The sequence below is a fragment of the Anser anser genome (genome assembly GCF_964211835.1).
Source record: "Anser anser genome assembly, chromosome: 12".
Lineage (NCBI taxonomy): Eukaryota > Metazoa > Chordata > Aves > Anseriformes > Anatidae > Anser > Anser anser.
The window spans coordinates 6,647,232-6,666,799 of record NC_139733.1 but is presented as its reverse complement, the minus strand read 5'-3'; the positions used below and the strand labels follow the sequence as shown (position 1 = coordinate 6,666,799).

At 37.4% G+C, this 19,568-nt stretch overlaps 1 protein-coding gene across 6 annotated transcripts in view; it reads left to right on the top strand.

Annotated features, from left to right (window-relative positions):
• Window positions 1-332: 332 nt before the first annotated feature.
• SLC6A11 (solute carrier family 6 member 11) overlaps window positions 333-19,568 on the top strand; it is a 156,208-nt gene continuing 136,972 nt past the window's right edge. The window contains exons 1-6 of one of the 6 annotated variants that reach the window (XM_083796549.1): window positions 2,764-2,846; window positions 2,936-2,980; window positions 3,657-3,718; window positions 5,440-5,574; window positions 5,745-5,885; window positions 7,404-7,494. In XM_083796549.1, coding sequence (XP_083652675.1) covers window positions 2,779-2,846; window positions 2,936-2,980; window positions 3,657-3,718; window positions 5,440-5,574; window positions 5,745-5,885; window positions 7,404-7,494 — 542 coding nt within the window. In that variant the 5' untranslated portion in view covers window positions 2,764-2,778. Of the gene's footprint in view, window positions 509-963; window positions 1,376-1,456; window positions 1,481-1,845; window positions 2,077-2,763; window positions 2,847-2,935; window positions 2,981-3,656; window positions 3,719-5,439; window positions 5,575-5,744; window positions 5,886-7,403; window positions 7,495-19,568 lie in introns of those variants that run through there. The other 5 variants (XM_083796547.1, XM_083796551.1, XR_014571752.1 and 2 more) reach the window with 5 other exon arrangements.

The following is a 19,568-nucleotide window of genomic DNA, read 5'->3' as shown; positions in this document are numbered from 1 at the left end:
ATACCAGCTGCATTAAGAACAAAATAAAAATAATAAATATAATAAATAATTAAAAAAAACACACCCAGCCCCCCCCCCCCCCCCAAAAAAAAAAAAAAACAAATCCAGCTCAGCTAACAATATCTCTGCAGGATAGTTCTTATTCAAAATCAAACAAAAAAGTTGCTAACAACAAGAAAAAAATCATAAATCTGCAGTTTTAGCCATAGTGTTTTACCATAGTTCTACCATTGGTAGTTTTTCATTTCATGATACAGGTTTGACTACTACTCTCCATATGAATATCAACAAAAGAAAGGACCTCATGGAGCATCCTCCAGAGTGCTTCATTGTAACCTGGGATGTGGGAGACAGTGCTCCCAAGTGCGTCTCCTGGTGCTGCAGAGCAAAATACTGGTGATCGTAGCTGCAATAGAGAGTATGGACCAGAGGGCAGGATTTAAGCTAAAACATGAGCTGGGTCTTGCCGTTTGCTAAGGAGAAGCTGCAGAGATGGATAATGGAAAAGGTATTTTTAAAAAGTTGGGGGGGGGGGGAGGGATAAAATGGGGGAAAAAAGGTATCTATTTGAAATATTTAATTCAACCTGACACAAAGGAGTTTGCTTTTTCTTATAGATGCTTCTATTTAACACTTATTCAACTCTAATTTTAAGCAAAGCACTGGTTAGAAATGCCCACGTAGGCTGTTTCTGCATTTTCCCAGTGTAACTCGAAAGCACCCACATTGTTTCCACACTTTCCAAACGTCCCCCCCACATTTTTTTTATCCCATTTTTGTCCCGCCTTTCCCTCCTCCCCAGCTGGATCGATCAGCTGGGGGTCAGCGGTCGGCGGGTCCCCTTTCCACTTGCCACAACTGAGAAAAAAGAAGCAAAGGCGAAGCCCCCCCGGGGGGCCGGGCCGGGGGGCAGCAGGTGCGCCCGGGCCGCCCGGGGAGGGGCTGGGGATGCTCGGGCGGTGATGCTGGGAGGAGGAGGAGGGAGAAGAGAAAGAGAAGGGGGGAGCTGGTGGGACAGCCTGAGGTGGGCGGAGGGGGGAGGCGGGTGTTATACCATCGCTCCGGGGAAGGCTGAGCATTTGCAAATTCCGGCTGCGGAGCGCGGGCAGCGGGGAACATCCTCTCGCCGCCGGCCGGCCGGGCGGCAGCCGCAGCGCAGGACGAGGCTTCCCGGTCCCTCGCTCGCCGAACGCTGCCCGCGTTATCCCCGCCTCCCCCTGCCCGCCTCTGCCGCTAGGTGCTGGCGGCCGCCGTGCCCCGTGCCTCCCGTGCGACCGAGCGGAGAGCGGCAGCCCGCGGAGGTCCGCTGGGAGCAGAGCACTCGGCTAGAGAGCCTGTCCCTCTCCCAGCCGCGCAGGCATAAGCAGAGCCCTGGGTGAGTAGACCGGGAGTTCCCCTACTTCTCCAGGCAGGCCAGAGCCGTTCAGGCCCCCTTCTCCACATCCCTTTCTTCCTCTGTTCTCATTTGCGCGCCTGGAAGGTGCAGTAGATTCTTGTCCTCTGCGAGATTAGTCAAGCAGGGATCCCTGCTTGGGGAGGGATTTTCAAAATGTTTCACTGCTCAGCCCTTAAAACAGTGTCCTACTCCTAGCTGTCAGTGTCAACTCAGAAACCTTGTTCCCTTTTCCTCATGCATAAGCTTTCTCTCTCTCTGTCTCTTGCTTTCTTTTTCATTTTCCCTTTTTTACAATTTTCCTAGCCTTACAGAATTGCCTCCTTCACTTTCACCTGTAAATGTAGACAATAAGCATTTTGAAGCTAATGAAGGTAAGGGTCTTCTTAGTCATTGAATGTTGTTAACAAGTGACTTAAAACATCTGTATGTTTTTCTTTTTTCTCCCATAGGCTGAACAGTCATGACAGCTGAAAAGACTATTCCTATAATTAATGGCAAGCCAGAAGATGTTTTAGACCCAGAAGCCTCAAGTACCAGCCTTGTCCACAGCAATGATAAGAAAGTTCATGAAAGAGGCCACTGGAACAATAAGGTTGAATTTGTGCTTTCTGTGGCAGGGGAGATTATTGGGTTGGGAAATGTATGGAGATTCCCATATCTTTGCTACAAGAATGGAGGAGGTAAGATGGCATCATATGTTGATTTACAGCTCACCGTAAACAGCTAGGGAATAAACTCTTAAGGATGTTTCAGAGTGATTCCTTGCACTAGTAAGAGAGATGTATTCAGGATTCAGTGTATGTGTGGGTAGGGAACTATTAAGCGTATGAGAACCAAGAAAAAATGGTGATGTTTCCCTTCTCCCCAAATATTGTCAAGTTCTTTTTTTTTTTTAAGTAGAAAACTTGCATATTTTCCTGTATTTCTTATTGCAGAAGTAACCAGTTAAAACAGAATGCTGTGTTTTCTTCTACATGTGAATTTAGACTCAAGCATGCTTACCTAAGTCTGACATAGAAAAGAAAGTAGCAGTTTCATTTTCAAAACGGTATAGTTTGGAGAGGATGAATATTATTTCAGAGGATTCTACTACAAGGATATTTTTTTCCTTTTTGGTCATAAGAAAATTCCTTTAAGTCAACTGTATTTCTTCTAGCCACTACTTCCCAAATCAGTACCGTAGGTTAAAGGAAGATATAAAACTGTCTGTCTCTCAACGAAGAGAGCAGGCTCTATAAAATTTTGAACAAGACAGTAAAGTCTGTTCTTTTCTCTTTCAAATAACAAAGGTATAATATATAGAGTGTCTTGGTTACAGTTAGGTATCGGCTACGTAAGATACGTAACAATTAAGAATAGTCATATCAATGACTTGAGTAGAAATGAGGAAAGAAAAACAAAAATTAAGGTTAGAGTTCTGTGAACTGGATTCAACATTCTCCCACTTAAGGTCTGAATCAGTGCTAGTGTAAGCATATATCCTGGGAGAAAAATAATATGTTCAGTGGCTGATTTACGCAAAGTTCTTTTCTTCAACAGGTTTGCTAATAGAGCTGTGCCGAATTTCCTTCCCTTGTCCCTTAGGTATAACACACTATAATTATGTTTTGGCTTAGTGAAAAAGTTGTTGCTTAAGTATCTTAATTTATCACTACTGCATCCCTTAAGAATAGAATTAGTGTGTGTGATTTGATTGGTCGTGTCCTGGCACCATGGGAAATTTACCATTGACTTCAGTTTTCTTTAGTGTTGTCTTGGTCTTTGATCTTTGGCTATCACCTGTATTTTTTTGTAACTCTTTAATATGCCATACTGGAATTAGACCAGAATTGGGCTTGTTTTACGCAAAATTGTTTCAACAATGCTGAAAATTACTTAGTATATAATATATGAAAACAATGGTGAGATATGAGCTAGTTATGAAATAACTTGCTAGGTACAGAACAAATCCAGAAGCAGTAGTAGGCAACTTTGAGGTCTGAGCTTTCTCTGGTATGTGCTCTAAACCATAACGGGCAGCATAGGCGTGAGCTTCTATAACTTTAATTTGTTCTTAGGGACACTTGATGTTCTTTTTAGGAAAATTAATTCATTTTAATGTTTTGAATTAGGTATTTCTTAGAGTCTGATCTGTTTGCAAGCAGTGAAACCTGATGTCCTTTGATTTTTCCTGATGTTATATCTATTGTAAAGGAGTTGGAGAAAGAGAATGAAAGTCAATACATTAAATTTCAACAAGTTTTCCTGTTAAACTCATTAGGTTTGTGCACGAGTGGGCCAAGCTGGATTTTGCACTGGACAGCAGTTCTCAAATTATGGCTTGTAAGGATTTTTTTTTTAAAACCACTTGTACAGCGAATCACATAGAGAAACCATGTTTTTAGATGCACAGATAACGTTCTTTGAAGTTTACATGTTTTGTCTGAGATACAGCTGAGATTCGACTATATGCAAATTGTCTGGCTGAGCTAAGAGATTACTCATGAAGACATCTCTATTGATGTGCTGGGTCTGAAGAAAATACCTGCAAGACAAAGCTGGTGTATTTAGTTGTGTCAGCTTTGTCATTGAAGTGACTAAAGCATTACTATTGTTACAGGTTGTGGGTGTATTTTGTTGTTGTTGTTTTGTCTTTTTTTTTTTTTTAATGTTCATATACAGGATACCTATTTGTCTTGCAGTTGTAGAAATTTTCCTGAAGTATATTCAGAAACATTTTGTTCATAGTTTAGTTTCTGATAGGGGTTTAGTATTACAGAGGTAGCTAATAAGGTGTTATTCATTAATGATCAAATCAATCTTTAGGACTCCCATTGAGAGGGAAATGTTGCTATTGCTAGTACTCTGAAGAACTGGTCAACGTATGCAACAATGTAAAATATGTCTTGCTAGGAAAAACTTCTGTGCAATACTTCACAGTGCTGCTCTGTTAGGTTAAACCAGTAAATCTTCGTTTATCAGTGTAAGTAAAAATGGCAGAAACGCTTATTTTATGATTTCTCCTTAATATGTGTTTTCTTCTTTCCTTGTTTCAGTCTTAGGCAGTTAGTAGCTTGCTATCCACCTCATTCTTTGACTGAGGAAAAAATCTAAGTAGCTGGGGAATGAGGAAAAAAATATTTTGGCCTTATATTTAATGGATTCTCTATGTATTGGAAAGACTGTATTTCATTCCTTGTTATTTAGGCTCAGCTCTAAATGGAATATGTAAAATCCACATTATTAGAAAGTGACATTATGCCTAACATGGATCTTCTGTCACTTCTTTGATTCTGCATACTTCAGTCATGTTCTTTAGCTGCCATACCTAATAACATTATTAATCATGAAACAACACAATACTTCTAATGCTTCTGCTATGTGTTAATAAGAGAATGGTGTTTTGTTATATATAGCTCTTCAGCACTGAATTGTACTGCTCTTTATCCTTGCTGAACTTTACTGTCAACATGTAATGAAAAGGTTGATGGTCAATTTCTAGCTGATAACGCCAAGTCCAGCTTTCTTCCTGTGTGTGAGTAGTTCTAAGGTTTATTTCAAAATTCCCTTCGTACGATTCTCACCATCAGGTTTATCTAAATAACCTGTGCAGTACTTCTTGGATTTCACTTTCATAATGCTCCTTCATTCCTGCTTTCCTGAGAAGAGCAAGGAAGAGAAGAGAAATAGGGTAGACTGATTCGATGATGATCAGAGTGGGATGGTGTGGTTGAGCAAGAATTCGGTCTTTCCTGTGCTTGAGAGAAAGATTAGCAGAATATAGCCTATACTGAGAAATTTTGTTATGGTTTTCAGGGGGAGGGAGGGGGATGGGGGTGGGTTTTTGTCTGTATGTGGTTTTTCTTTTTTTTTTCTTTTTTTTTTCCTCCATGATAGTGACCTAACTTTAGTGCTACGAATAAACACTTTCTGCACTTTTAGCACAACACCTGACAATTGGCTAACAGGTGATCCTTCCTTTATTAAGTAAACAAACTTCTCACTGAACTGTCAATAAAGTATGTGTTCATTATAACCAATACCACCTCAATGTTTGCTTGTAGGTGCTTTCCTCATCCCATATGTGGTTTTCTTTATTTGCTGTGGAATACCAGTTTTTTTCTTGGAGACAGCCTTGGGACAGTTTACTAGTGAAGGAGGCATTACCTGCTGGAGGAAAGTTTGTCCTTTGTTTGAAGGTAACAAACTTTTCTGTGTTCTACTGCAAAAGAATGCATTAAGTTTTAAGTAAAGTCAAAATATATATATATATATATATATCAAAATTGAAGTTAGGGTATACTTAAAGTATTTGCTTTTAAATTATCCAAAAAGTAAAAGTTTTCTATTCTCTCTCCCTCCCCTCCAGGCATTGGATATGCTACCCAAGTTATAGAGGCACATCTAAATGTATACTACATCATCATTTTAGCATGGGCTATATTCTATCTGTTTAACTGCTTTACTACAGAGCTTCCTTGGGCTACGTGTGGGCATGAATGGAATACAGGTAAGACCTCAGTAGAGATCATTGCTGAACAAATCAATTATTTCCAACTAGTTGATAAATTAAAATGTTGGGAACAGAACTATTGTGGTAGAAAACTCTCTGCAAATGGATCAGTCACGTCACACTACTTACATCATGATAAATGAATCCTGGAGTGAAATCTTACTGATTTATTGTATAAGCATTGTATAATAAGTGTGTGTGTGTATGTGTGTGTATATATATATATATTAAGTATACATATAAGTATAACATGTATAATATGTTATTGTATAAGCATTTGTTCCTGTGGAATATAATGTCAGATAGGAAAAGAAGGCTTTGTTTTTTGTTAGTTTTGTAAAATATTCTGGCTAGATCCCAGGATTCTCATTTGCAATCATATCTATTCTCCCTGAATACAGTGAGTGAATTCAACTGAAGAGCTGATGACAGGTTACAATCTTGCTCTTTCACTGTGTGAAATCAGGAGTTTAAATGGAGAATAAAGTATTAAAGAGCTGTGGATTTGCTCTTTTTAATACCAAATGTTAAGGAATAATGTACTTAAAGCTACTTCTGATAACTTAGTCAAATAATCCTTAATGCATGCAAAGTAACCTCTTGCATCAAAGAGGATAATACACATATTCATAAGGCTTTTCAGTATAGGGTCTGCATCTGTCCTTTCACTGATATGTTTACTGATAATGCTCTACTTTTTATAGTGCACAACAAATGTTTATGGGTGGGAATACATACTAATGCCATTATTTATAGGCTCCTAAAGTTTTTACTTTTATCTTTATATTAGTCTGATTTCAAATCACATATCAATTATACATTCATAGCTTTTATTAACTGGACATTATCATGGTCTTTGAGCAAACCTAAAAGTCTCTGAAATCTGTTGCATTTTATGTTATGTTAAGGAACTAGCTCATCACCCAACAGATGTGGAAGGCTTCAGTATAATTTTTGGCATCCCTGCAAAGGAGCTTAGCCAACATTGATCAAATAACAAGTGTCACTTCAATAATGCTGAGCTGTTTTGATCTTCTTTTTCTGTATTAGAGATGATAAGTCAAAGAGTGACTTTGCACTTGTCATGTTAAGGCAAAGTGGAAGCTTGTTGCTGGCAGTTTCATAAGCCAATCGTTGTCATTGGCCATTGAACTACTGGCTGGAGTAGTAGTGTGTTGTGCTTCTCAATCAGTTACTTCAGTTTCTCAAGGCTTCTTTCTCTTGCCTCAGGTGTTTTGTTTTATTGGTCTTTACCATTGCAACCATGCATTTGGAGAGTGTTACAGGAGAATAACATATTGCATGGATATTTTTCTAGCACAGGCCTATGATCTTGTGATCAAAATATGCTGTTGCAGAAGTAGTAGCTGATGCATTTTAGAGCACCTAGAAATCCTTTTAACCACATGGTGCAAATGTGTTATAGAATGGTGGCTTTACAAGATGCACAAGAAAAAATGTACATGTACATTTACATGTCAATATAGCAAACACTTTTTTGTTGTTCTCTTACAGAAAACTGTGTGGAATTTCAAAAACTTAATATGAGCAACTGCAGTCAAGTCTCTTTACAAAATGCCACTTCTCCAGTGATGGAATTTTGGGAGTAAGTGCACGTAAACTTCATGCTTGATCAGACTGTTCATTATCTTCCAATATTTTGGTTGCTTACAGGTACCTTAAGATACCTTATAAGCTTATAGCACTTAGTGATATGAGTTCAGCTAGAAATTTTCTCATACAGTCAAAGAGAGTCAAGGTGAGAGGTTTAACTCTTTTTAGAAGATACAAGGAAAGGAATTCCATATTCTGAAAGAACACAGAACAAAGTGTGCCACTTGCTTGGGAGCTTGGCTCCTGCTGCTGGAGGAAAGAGCCTCAAACTCATACTAATGAGGCAGAGGTGAAAGAAAGGATGATTTTATTTTTTTTTTTCTTCAGGATGTTTCCTCTCTTTCAACAGTTGCATCTTCATCCTTGTTTGAGCTAGAGAATATTATGTCTTCTCTATCTTATTTTTGAATTGACTGTGTAAGTGTTAGTTATTTAGCTGTAATAATAACAGGAGACCTTAACTCTCTTGTCTCTGATTCTGGTTTCTAGTTAGAGTAATAGAAGATAATTATCTCTTGACAAAATATGGACTGCTATTGTGATGACACATTTTTTCTTATTATAAATATTTAATTAGTGCATGTGTAGTTGCATACTTGTTCCTTGCAAGGCTCAGTGTGTGTTAAGACAGTCACAGAAATGGAATGCTACTTTTAATATGAAGTCACCTCACAATTCAAAGGAACGCGTTACAAAATCCTAGGTTACTAAATATTCTTGAGGCCCATTGTAATTTACTAATTTTATTAACAAGGTAGAAACTTATTCTGAGGCTATATGCTTAGTGTTTTTTTTGTTGTTCATTTTTTTCCAGAACTGTAATAGCTACACTTTGACAGGGTTATAAATTACGACTATCCTACAAAGGAGAACTCTACACTGATGTCATTTTCTTGAATGTTAGCATATGCTATTGTCTTTGTTTCTGAATCTCTTAGCCTTGCTACCTCAGTTTTCTTAGTCTTTGTGGGTGGTAGTTGTTGGTTCAGTAAATAATGCTATTATATATATATTAACACACATATAAGGCAGTTATAATGCTGTATACAGATTTGATTATACATTAATAATAACAAATATCTCCAGTTAATTGTATTTTTTTCTCTGATAAAATTCCAATAATCTGAACACCTAGTTTGTTAAATCAAAATATACCTACTCTACCCACTTCCCAGATAATGTTTCAGAACAAAGAAGAATTTTAGGTTGCCTCTTCTATTGTTACAGATTCATCATTTTAACACAAACATATTATGTCTCTTTGGGATAACTAAAACTAAGATTTTTTTTTTTTAATATATAGTTAGAGTAAATGAAAAAAGTATTTTCTCCAGTACTAGCCTTATTTACTCACTGTGTTTATTTGCTTATTCAACAATATTCAAAATTTAGTAACTGATGGTAACTCCAGCTGTCTAGGGAAGCAGGCAATACTCAGCTGATTTATATGGAGAGTAGAAGTGAAGTTTTATATTTCTAGTTTGTTGAAGGTTTATTTTGTTGTTTTGTTTTGTGTGTGTGTGGTATTTTTTTTAGTTCTTTTTTTGGGGGGGATTGTCTAATTTACCATGTCAGTGTCATTTTGAACCACATATGTACAAATTCTAAGCATGTCCTCTCTCAAAATTCTCTAAAAATGAAGCTAAACAAGATTCTATAGCTAAAACTGGGTTCTAACTATAGTGAGTTTTGAATCCTTCAAATTGTGGATGTAAGCTGATTTAAGCTGAATTAGGAATGAATTATGAAACTAGAAACTAGAAAACTAGAAAAGGTAATCAGATTTAGGGTTGTTTTTTGTAATTTCTTTTCTGGTCTTACGTATGCATATAAATACACACTCCAAAATCTTTAGAGTCATCAAAAAAAAACCAACAACAGAAACCCATCACCTTTTGTTATTTGATTTTTATTTATTTTTTGATCTGTGGACAAGGTTTTTATAATACTAACAGTTTACTGGCCAAACCAGTTTAAGATATTAAACTTCTCCACTTTCTGTGTCCAAGCAAAACTGATGCATGAATTTTCAGCCTTGAAAAATGAATATCTTGTCTTGCTGAGAATGATTTTTGCCTTGCTAACATTTTTGTACAATTATGCATGGCTTCAAAATTTAGAATAGATACAACCAACTAGTTTAGAAGTGGAAGAACAAACTTTGTCAAATACCGGGACTAGTTTTTGCATTAAAATGAGTACTCAGAATGAACAGAAGATTATAGTTATATATTTTATACATATCAGACATGCATGGTAGAGCTCTGTACAAATGTACAGTGCAGATCTGAGAGTAGTTAATACACAGTAAATGTATTACCAGACTACTTAATATTTACAGCAAGTCATCTTTTGATAAATGTTACCAGAAATGTTATTTCAGTCAGCCAGAAGTCTTGTTCACATGATGTTGCTTTACCACTTTATAAATGCTAGTGTTAGAAATCATAACTTTATTGAAAGACTCTGAAAGAAATAGTGAAAGGAAAGTTGATGAGCTAGACTGGACAGAGCTGATGTGAGCTACTATTTTCAGAACTTGTGTAGATAGTGTGTGAGAATCTTCGCTGCTGGAATAACCAATCAGAGGACTGAATTAATTTGCATAATAACCAGGTTCCTTACGATTAATTAAATTGATGCCTGTGAAGAGAAGGCAGAGGTACTAATTTTCTTCTGAACAACACCACCATTCAAAACCTTCTTTATATTTTGCTCTCTGTATGGTCAAGTCTGCAACTGAAACTCTTCAAAGTGATAGCCACAGTAAATCTAATTCTTTGTGGAAAGAGCCAGCTGGAGTAAAAAGTTTTTTGGTCTATTAGCATCTACGTTTGAGATTCACTATGAACTAGAGTAGTGATTGTTGTGAGTAGTAATCCAATTTGCTTACTGTATTTGATCCAATTTTGAGCTGAATAGTTCATTTGTTAACTGTCAGGCTGATCTTAAATTTTTTCCTTTGCTCATACCACCTTACCACAGTCTTCTAGGGTATTCATAATATCTTCGTATTTTTTAACTTAAAAACAAACACAAAGCAAAAAACCCCAAACCTAAACAACAATATAAACCCTTTACAATTGGAGAGAATTCACTATTTACAGAAATGCGAGTGCTCTGAATCTGAGTTAATAATGGTGAGGGATATATAGGTTTCTATGTATTACAAAGCAGACTAGACTGGCATTCTGTAAATGCCATCAGAGGTTAGTAGCAGTGGCACATGTTGGATTTGTGTGTGCGTAAATGAATACACAAGTCCCAAAATGAATGTCTTTACTTCTGACTTAGAAAAGGAGTCGTCTTTTTTTTTTTTTTCTCCTTCCTTTAACTAGTATTATTATATATCTATCATCTAGGCTAGAAGGCTCAGGCCTTTTTTATCTCTGACTGGAAGCAAATCCAAATCCTTAGGTGGTTTGAGGATTGCAGATAAATGCTTCAGCCTCTCTGCTGACATTTCTAGCTTTTACTGCTTCTGTGGCTTTGGCTATTCCTAAAACTATTGCTGGAGTCGAACAGTAATTTGCCCAAGTGCAGTGAAGACTAAGAAAATACTCTGCAGTACTATGAAGCTTTTGTAGCATGCTGACTAATAATTGGCCTTCCTCAGGTCTGTACGGACTACATTGTTTCCTTGCTACCCTAATAGGTATAGGCTCATTTCCTCTTAGAATTTGACATTTTCTACCAGCTTTGAGGACAGGGTCACACAGAAGATGAAAGCCTCTTTATTGTCTTGGATGGATTGTTTATTAAAACAAAAACAGACTCTAGAGATAAGTAGGTCCTAGGTGCTTTTTTCCCCTTGGTACATTCAAAAGCCTCTAATTATGAATACAAAGATTGTGAAAATTAAAATATTATTGTGAGTTTGTAATTAATAACTACTTATATGTAGCTACACACGCAAAATGGCCTGAGCCTGCTGAAGTAACAGCAGGCAAAGTCTAGTGGCTTGGACCCATTTTACTTGTTTTCCTGCTTAGTTAAAAATGTCTTTTCCTGTTAATGATTGTTTTAAGATTTCATTTGAGTTATCTGACTTGTCACTGACCACAGATGTCAATGTTGACAACTCTGAGAAAAATCAGGAGCTTAAAGAGGACTTCTAAACTTCCTTAAAAAGTTATAGTATTGATAAGTTTCACATTCCATCTGCGTATACGTTTTTCAAAGGTAAGCAGCTGAATTGATCAAAATTCACTTTTTGTACTTCAAGTTCTATGATGCTGTGTTACAGAGACAAACAGGCAAGAGTCTGAAAACTTCACTTCATTTCATAGTGGTGCCCAGCATTCAGAGACTGTCCAGTTAATTACTGCTCGTTTTGTTGTTTTTATCCTAAAGGGTTAGCCTGATAAAGCTTTTTTTTTTAAAGTTAATTTCAAGGTATGTCACATTCATTTTTTATTGTTCAAACTTTAAAATAGGTGCAGTAATAATAGAGGTGTTGATCTTTTTTGATATGTTAAAGCAGTCCCATGAAAGAGAGCTGTAGCCGTGGATGAGGTTATCTTTGTAGCTGGGAAAACAGAGAAGAGAAAATCTACATTGTAATGTGTGATTTGCTAGGTGAGGAAACTAGCAGGTTTATGGGGCAGGAACCATATCTGTGTGCTCTTTTGGCTGTTACTCTGGTCTGTCACCAGGGACGGGAATTTGAGGTTTCTTGTGCCTGGGAAGGGAGCTGGACAAACAGAGGACCCATGGTTTTGTGGTTGATTCCACCTCAATAGTTTGTTATTGGCTGTATAACAACTTAGTCCTCTGCTGAAGAAGGTCTAGTTGTTGGCCTGTCATCCTCTGAAGGGAGTGACATATCCTTAGCATTTCCAAGTAAAGCCTAGTGAGAAAAAAAAAAAAAAAAAAAAACATTTTTTTTTGTTTAGGGAAAAGAAAAGGGGCTGTTCTCAGCAAAAAGGAAAAGGCACAAACCCTTTCCTTGCAAAGTCAGAGAGTTTTTCCTGTTTCATTCAGACTGCAAATGACTGCAAGAGTCACATTGTGGTTAATCCCCACTGTCCTATGAAAAGTCATTAGCAAGTTGGGCCTGATTCTGCAGTGCTCAGTACCCAGAGACCTTCAGCACCTCTCAGAACTAGGCCCTTTGTGCATGTCTTGTAGAAGAACATTGAGCTGTGCCAGACTTGCTTGTTTCGGTTCAGTTCACAAGAGACTGTGTGAAAACAGTGCTTTGTTTGGATTCACATGAGCTCTTCATCTGGTTTTACCTCAGAACCACAGATTTTTGCCTGGTTTCAGTTCAAAGAAGGAAATGGGATATGTCTCAAAATGCTAAGCCGAGGGTAAATGTTAGCCTAAATCAGGCAGATGAAATTTCTCCCCCAAGTTTTTATCTTGAATATTTTACATAACTTTTCTACTGTGCAGAAAAAATGGCATCAAAAGTTAGAGTCATGCACTTGAGTATTAGGAAATGCTCAAAGTGAGGTTGTGCAAGTTTAAGTTGATGTCTTTAGTGAATATGATCATCTGTAGTTGAAGAACTGCACTTTTTTTTTTTTTTGGTAGAACTGCTTTGTTCTGGCTAGAGGATGGATAGAGAGCAAACACCATGCTGACATTGAATATTTTGTTGTTCTTTATGTTCCTTTTCCAATGTTTTGGATTCTCATTATTATTATATTTCTCCTTTCCGTACAAAGATATTAATTTAATCAAGGCTTTCTAGAGTGCTTATGGTATCAATGACTTTGCAATCATAGATCTTGATTACTTTCGTGTTCATTTACCTTCACAAAATCCATGTAAGGCAAAATTCTTCCCATTTTACAGAAGGGGATCTGAGCTACAGAGAGTAAAAGTGCTAAGTGTGAGAGGCCCGATTTTTTTTTCATATTTTTTAGTGTTAGGTTGTGCTGATTTATTTCAGTTAAGAAACAAAGAAATGTATGTTTCTGCACTCTCCAAAGATAAAGACTTTAAAAAATTACTTAAACGAATACACTTGCTACAACTTTTGAAACAAATAATTGCTCTTTGGCTTTAAACAAAACTTTTTTTTGCTCTTACATGAAATTTTAAGGGAATTATTCAAAAAGCAGCAAGTCCTGTGTCTCCTTCACTCTGACTCAATATTTAGAATGCTCTTTGCTGTATTTTGTTTCAAGAAATTAAATACATGTGTTCCACTTCCTTGAACATGGTCTGTATGGGATGGGGATTTCACATTGAACCTGCTCTAATTGTTGTACAATATAAACAGTCATGGGGTGTAGATGGGGATCCTAACAACTTCCTGAGGTGAGTGCCTCAGCCAGAAGTTTAGAGGATCATTCTCCTGCTGCTTCAGTTCTTATTTAGATGGTTTAGATTGAAAAGAATACTTGAAGACCGTAAGGATTTACAGAGGCTGTTCTGTTACTTTATAGGTTAATAGTTAGACCATCCAGTTCCAGTCCTTATACTAATAAGTATTTAATTATTTATGCACAGTATTAACAGGAAAGTGTGGAAGCTGTTGTGAAGTCACATACTGTTGAATAACCAGAAGCTTGATAGGGAGTTTTCATGGTAGAAGACCTTATATGCTTTAGGGTAGAACAGGGCTATGAATATGAATATAGGACTCCGAAGCCTTCCAGGGTTTCCAGGAAGATAGATGTACTCAATGATTTTAGTTCTCTGTCCTAGCCTGTTCTCCCTGTGTATGCAAATAGCAATAATTGAGGTTGAAAGAGACATCTGGAAGTCATCTTGTCCAACCACTGATCAAGCAGGGCCACCTAGAGCTGGCTGCTCAGGACCATGTCCAGGTATTTTTTGAATGTTTCTAAGGAGGGAAACTCTCCAACCTCCCTGGGCAGCCTGTTCTAATGCTTGGTAACCCTCACAGTCAAAAAGAGTTTTTTGATGTTCAGATGGAACCTCCTGTGACAAGAGGCAATGGACTGAAACACCACTGAAGAGTCTGTTTTTGACCTCTTTGCACACTTCCTTCAGGTATCTATATACATTGATAAGATCCCTCTGAGCCTCCTCTTCTCCAGGCTGAACGGTCCCAGCTCTCTACAGCCTTTCCCAATAGTAGAGGTGCTCCAGTCACTTAATTATCTATGATGCTGTTTGTTGGACTCTCTCTAGTAGCTTCATGTATGTCTTATACTGAAGAGCCCAGAACTGGATGCCATAGGTCAGGTGTGGCCTCACCAGTGCTGAATAGAGGGAAATCCTCTCTCTCTCAGTTTTCTAATCTTAAGTGTGGACATGGACAAATCATTTCAGATGGAACCTAAACGTTAGCATGCTTCTGGGACATTGGTGAGCTATTTCAGTTCTTACCTTAACTCCTCAGCTGATTTGTTTTTCCTTTGTCTATAGCTAGTGCCTTCCTGGCACCCGTACCACAACTATCCAGTTTAGTATCCTTCCCCAGGATTACATCCAGTCCTGCCTTTCTCATGTACAAGTCATACTTGCTTAGTTTTTTTAGTCAATTTAAATTCTTAAAGGATGGATGCTCTTGATGTGGGAGGAAAAAAGAATGTAGCTAATAAACAGGAAAAGAAGTTGGTAGGCTTTTCACTCTTTCCCATTATATTCTAATGTGCGAGTAAGGAAATTGAGTTTCTATGTCAGGAGGATTTCCTGAGGAAGACTCATTAGAAATTGCTTGGGATTGCCTATAGATTGCAGAATATCAGTTAGTGCAGGCCTTTAAACAATCATGTAGGCACAGTTGTCCTGCTGTTCAGAAAGGGAGATAACTGATACTCTCCTGAAGTCCCTTCCACAGATAGTCAGCAGAATTGAAATCATAAAAAAACTATTGTTTTTAGTTAATAAATAAATTCTACTGGCTTAATTTTTCATTTCAATTTAATTAAGAATTGTAAGTTGCAAGAGGATGGTGCTAGTTTATGAAGAGTCAGTAGTTGTAAATGTGGACTCAGGATCTCCCCAAATAGCTCCTGACCATTCACAATATTATTTTTCTCTTTTGACTTACAAGCTACACTTTCGCTGCGTTGTGTCCCTTGTTTTTTTTTTTTGTTCTTTTTTTTTTCTACTAGGAATTAGTGCAGGGCCAGTGCATATGAGAAATATGTTGAGAGAATGATTTCTTTTGGCCTTTCAGGGAAGTTTTATACTTGCATATTCCAGGGGGAAGAGGTGAGAGTTTACCATCACTCATCTATTGCATGAGTTTGTAGCCAAGAACTTATGAAGGACTATTTCACAAAATCATGGAATGTTTCTAAATTTTTTTCTGTGGTCTGTAGCTCTAATTATATGAACACTTAAAAGTGAACAGCTGAGTACAAGTCTACAGACTGCCTAAGAGGTTCAACAGAATTTTTTGAGAACAACCAGGCTGACTTACATTTCTTCTAGGTACTTTCATTTCACAGCTGCTGCAGCCTGAATGCTGAACTAATTTACATCACTCTGAAGGTGAATAAAAAGGCGATTTTTTTTATCACTGCATGACTTCTTCAGAGAGGAGTAGGTCGAGTAGGGGAAAAACTGCACAAATACTGAAAGAGTTATTGGATATGTTGAGAGAGTACCAAGAAACTATAGAGCAGAGGTGAGTGGAATGATACAAAAGAAGCCATTTGATAGGATTAAACTCTCAGACTTGGCTAAGAAGAAGTTGCCGTGACTTCAGTGAAACAGGTTGAAGGAAAATAGGTCAGGAATAGCTGGAGGATAAGTGGGTTGTGCAGGGTTTGTATATTGCAATCTTTCTCTAGCTATAAGTACACATACATATACAAAAAATGCAGATTTTTTTATTGATATGCACAGTAGTTGTTAAGTGGTGTCACATTGTATTCAGATAAGTACTGACTTTAATGTGACATTGGTTAACATAAGAAATACTTGTTATTTGCAAGCAGAAACCAGAAATTTTAGAGAAGTCTGCTGAGTGGAGTTTAATCTTTTTAACAGATAAGAAATGTGAAAAGTGGATAATGAATATACAACGTACAACCCTCTCAGGACTTCAAGAGGAAAGAACTAGGCTGAGCAGCAGCAAATGTGGCTCAACTAGGAATAATTCATTCTGATATGTGTAGGTCACAGAAAATACGCTGTAAGAGGTAAATATTTTAGAGCCGTGCATAATGCTCTAGCTGTGGAATTCTCACTGATGTGACCGCTGGGAATTACCTGTCTGCTGCTTTCAGAAAGCCAGACGTAAAGTTAAATGTTTTTTCATAAGAGAATTCTTAGTTTAACAGAATTTTATAGTGGGTTTTTATTATCTTCTAAAAGCTGTGCGAATATATAGGGCAGAGTGTGTACAGTAAGCTAGGCAAGTTCTTAAATGTGTGTGATATTTCCATGTGTGATATTTCCATGTGTTTTCTGTGTGAGTTTCTCTGTGGTCTTTTATAATACATATTTTTAAGTAAAGTTGCATGAATTTTACCAGCTAAACTGCTAGCCTTTTGGTTTCATGGGGTTTTATATCGTTTAACATTTAGTATATTTTGTAAAAAGTCTATCATGGTAGTATCTAAGGCAGTGGAGAATACTGTCTTATATCTTTAGTATCTTATATTTCCTGCTTAATTCTGTTTTGCTCTCGTTACGAGAGAAAACCATTCTATATTCATAGAAAGGTGGGAAGCGTGTAATTTTGGTTAACTTGCATTCTATTAGCCATTATCCCTTACCTCGAGAGTTTTAGTGTGTCCAGTTGGTAAACAGGAACTACTAAACCAAGCATGGAGTCTTCTCTGAAATACCGCTGGCTGTACATTTATATGTTATTATTAGAAATAAGCATTTTTTCTTTCAATCTTGCTCACTCACATACTTTCAAAAGCTTTTGTTCTTCCTAGACTGTTCCTTTTTCCACCTTTGAATGATGCAATCCAGATTGATGGATCAGCCTCTCTTCCAAATTAGACAGCAATTAGCACAGATTAGACAACCATAACAAAATGCTGCAAATCTCCAAAAGATATTGCTGGACAGAAAAGCTTCTGTGCTGTACAGTAGAGTTTAGTGTTTTAATAGAACCAAAAGAGCAATTTCAGTCACTCAGAGATCCCTTAAAGCTCATTCCAATTGTAAGAGCTGAGGAAAGAGGCTGATGAAGCACTGATTCGGGCAAGAACTCCCAATGTTGCTGCCTAGGAAGGTCAAAGGGTCAAGTGAGCTGCAGTATTCAGTTTTTAAGATTCTCTACATAAGATAATGGGAAAAGTGAAGTGACTCAGACAATGGAGAATGAATATTGCTGGTGGGGAAACAACTCAAAATAGTTGTTTCAAAGTTATTCTTATAGTTATATAATATAGTTATTCCTATTTATTGATGAGCGTTGGCCACACTCTCATCAATAAATAATGTGTCACAAGTACTCTTTGTTAGATAAGCAGCTTCCTCTGATCTCTGTGACAAAAAGAATGCTGCTTTACTTATCCGTGTGTCCACGGAAAACATCTCAGCCTTCCAGTGTGTCTGGAAGTACTGCAGTCACTATGATTCTTCCAAAGGAGGCTGACTTTGTGGTGGTTAACTACCTGAATAAGCATCTGACAGTGCAACAGTCCACTGTGTGATTGTCTTCAAGCAGATGTTTGCCAGAGCCTTGGATACTGGTAGCTATCTGGCCTTGCGGTTCAGGTATCCACGAAGGATCCTGGTACATGGAATTTGAATGCCACTGGTTTCAGAATCAAGTTAGTATCTGCTCAAGTCTGCGTGTCAGCAACTGTTTACTTGCACACAATACTCAAGTGCATTTAGGTAAGAAATACTCAAAACAATACATTTTCACAGAAGTTAAAGAATATTAACTGTAGACAGTGCAATGAAAACATCTTTGGATGGAAAACTTACTTTAGCATAGGAATAGAGTATGTCTGAGAGATAATGATACTTCTGAACTGGTGAAAAAGCTGTGTGCTGCTGCTGCTCAAGACTGTTTTTTTTTTTTGCACAAAGAGCTCAGTAAAAAGGTTCACAAGGTAAATATAAACCAGGTCTGAAAAATCTGCAGGTGTGAAAGGAGCATACCAAAACATGGAGCATACCAGTAGCCAGAAAGGCTACTCCACAGCAGCACCACTGCTGCTTAGTGGCTTCTTTTTTCTTTCATTCCACACAAAATGTGCTGAGGACAGAGTCTGGTGCAGAGTATGTAGATATCATTGCCTGTTCCTGGCTGAACAGATACTGAAAGAGAAGTGACCCTGGGAGGCTGCTTTCTCTGACTTATTTATTTATTTTGTAAAAGAAGAATGTCTTGGACACTGCTCCAAATCAGGGAGGGAACATGAAGGAACTTTCCTCAAATAGATTGAGTCTTTTCTTCAACTTTCCAAATCATAAAATAATGCAATGATTACCTTGGTACATTCCTTTCAACTGTGCATGGTAGCAGTTAATCCTTTTTATTTTCAAGAGTTTGCTGCAGCCCTGCACATTGGAACACTTTAATAAAGATGCCCTTTCCCAGGAAAAGTGCTCTCCCAGCCCATGGGAAGTGTAGTGCTGTTGTTGCTGTGTCCCAAAAGAGTGCACTTGTAGAAGTTAAAGCTTTCAAACTCTTACTTTTCAGTTGTGGATGCAAAGGTTATTTTTCTACTGTGAGTAGTCAGAAGTAACAGTTATCTCATAATATGCCTGTCTGCAGCAATTCTAGCAAGAGAAGGTTCCTTCTTTCTTTAGGATCGCTGAGCTGCTAAATCAAAAATTGTTTGAGTAAATTCACAAGCAAAAGCATTTTCAATAAATACGTAATACTTACTGATCTTTATTTTTCCAAATTTTGCTAGGACATATATGTACAATGATGTCAATTGAAAGAAGAGAGGTTACCATTAGCAACAGTACGTTCCTGGAATTTAGGTAGCAAAAGGTCATAGAATACTGTCTTGTTACTTACTGAGGACGTTATTTTATGTCTACTGAACGTATGCTGAAATTTTTCTATGGCTTTGTTCTTTCTTCCCCACTCCGTCCTTGTTTTATCTACAATTCTATTTTGATTCAACATGAACTGTATGTATTTGGATTATAGTATTTGGTACTATAAGCTGTAACCACAATGAAACCACTCTGTAGTCATAATTAGCC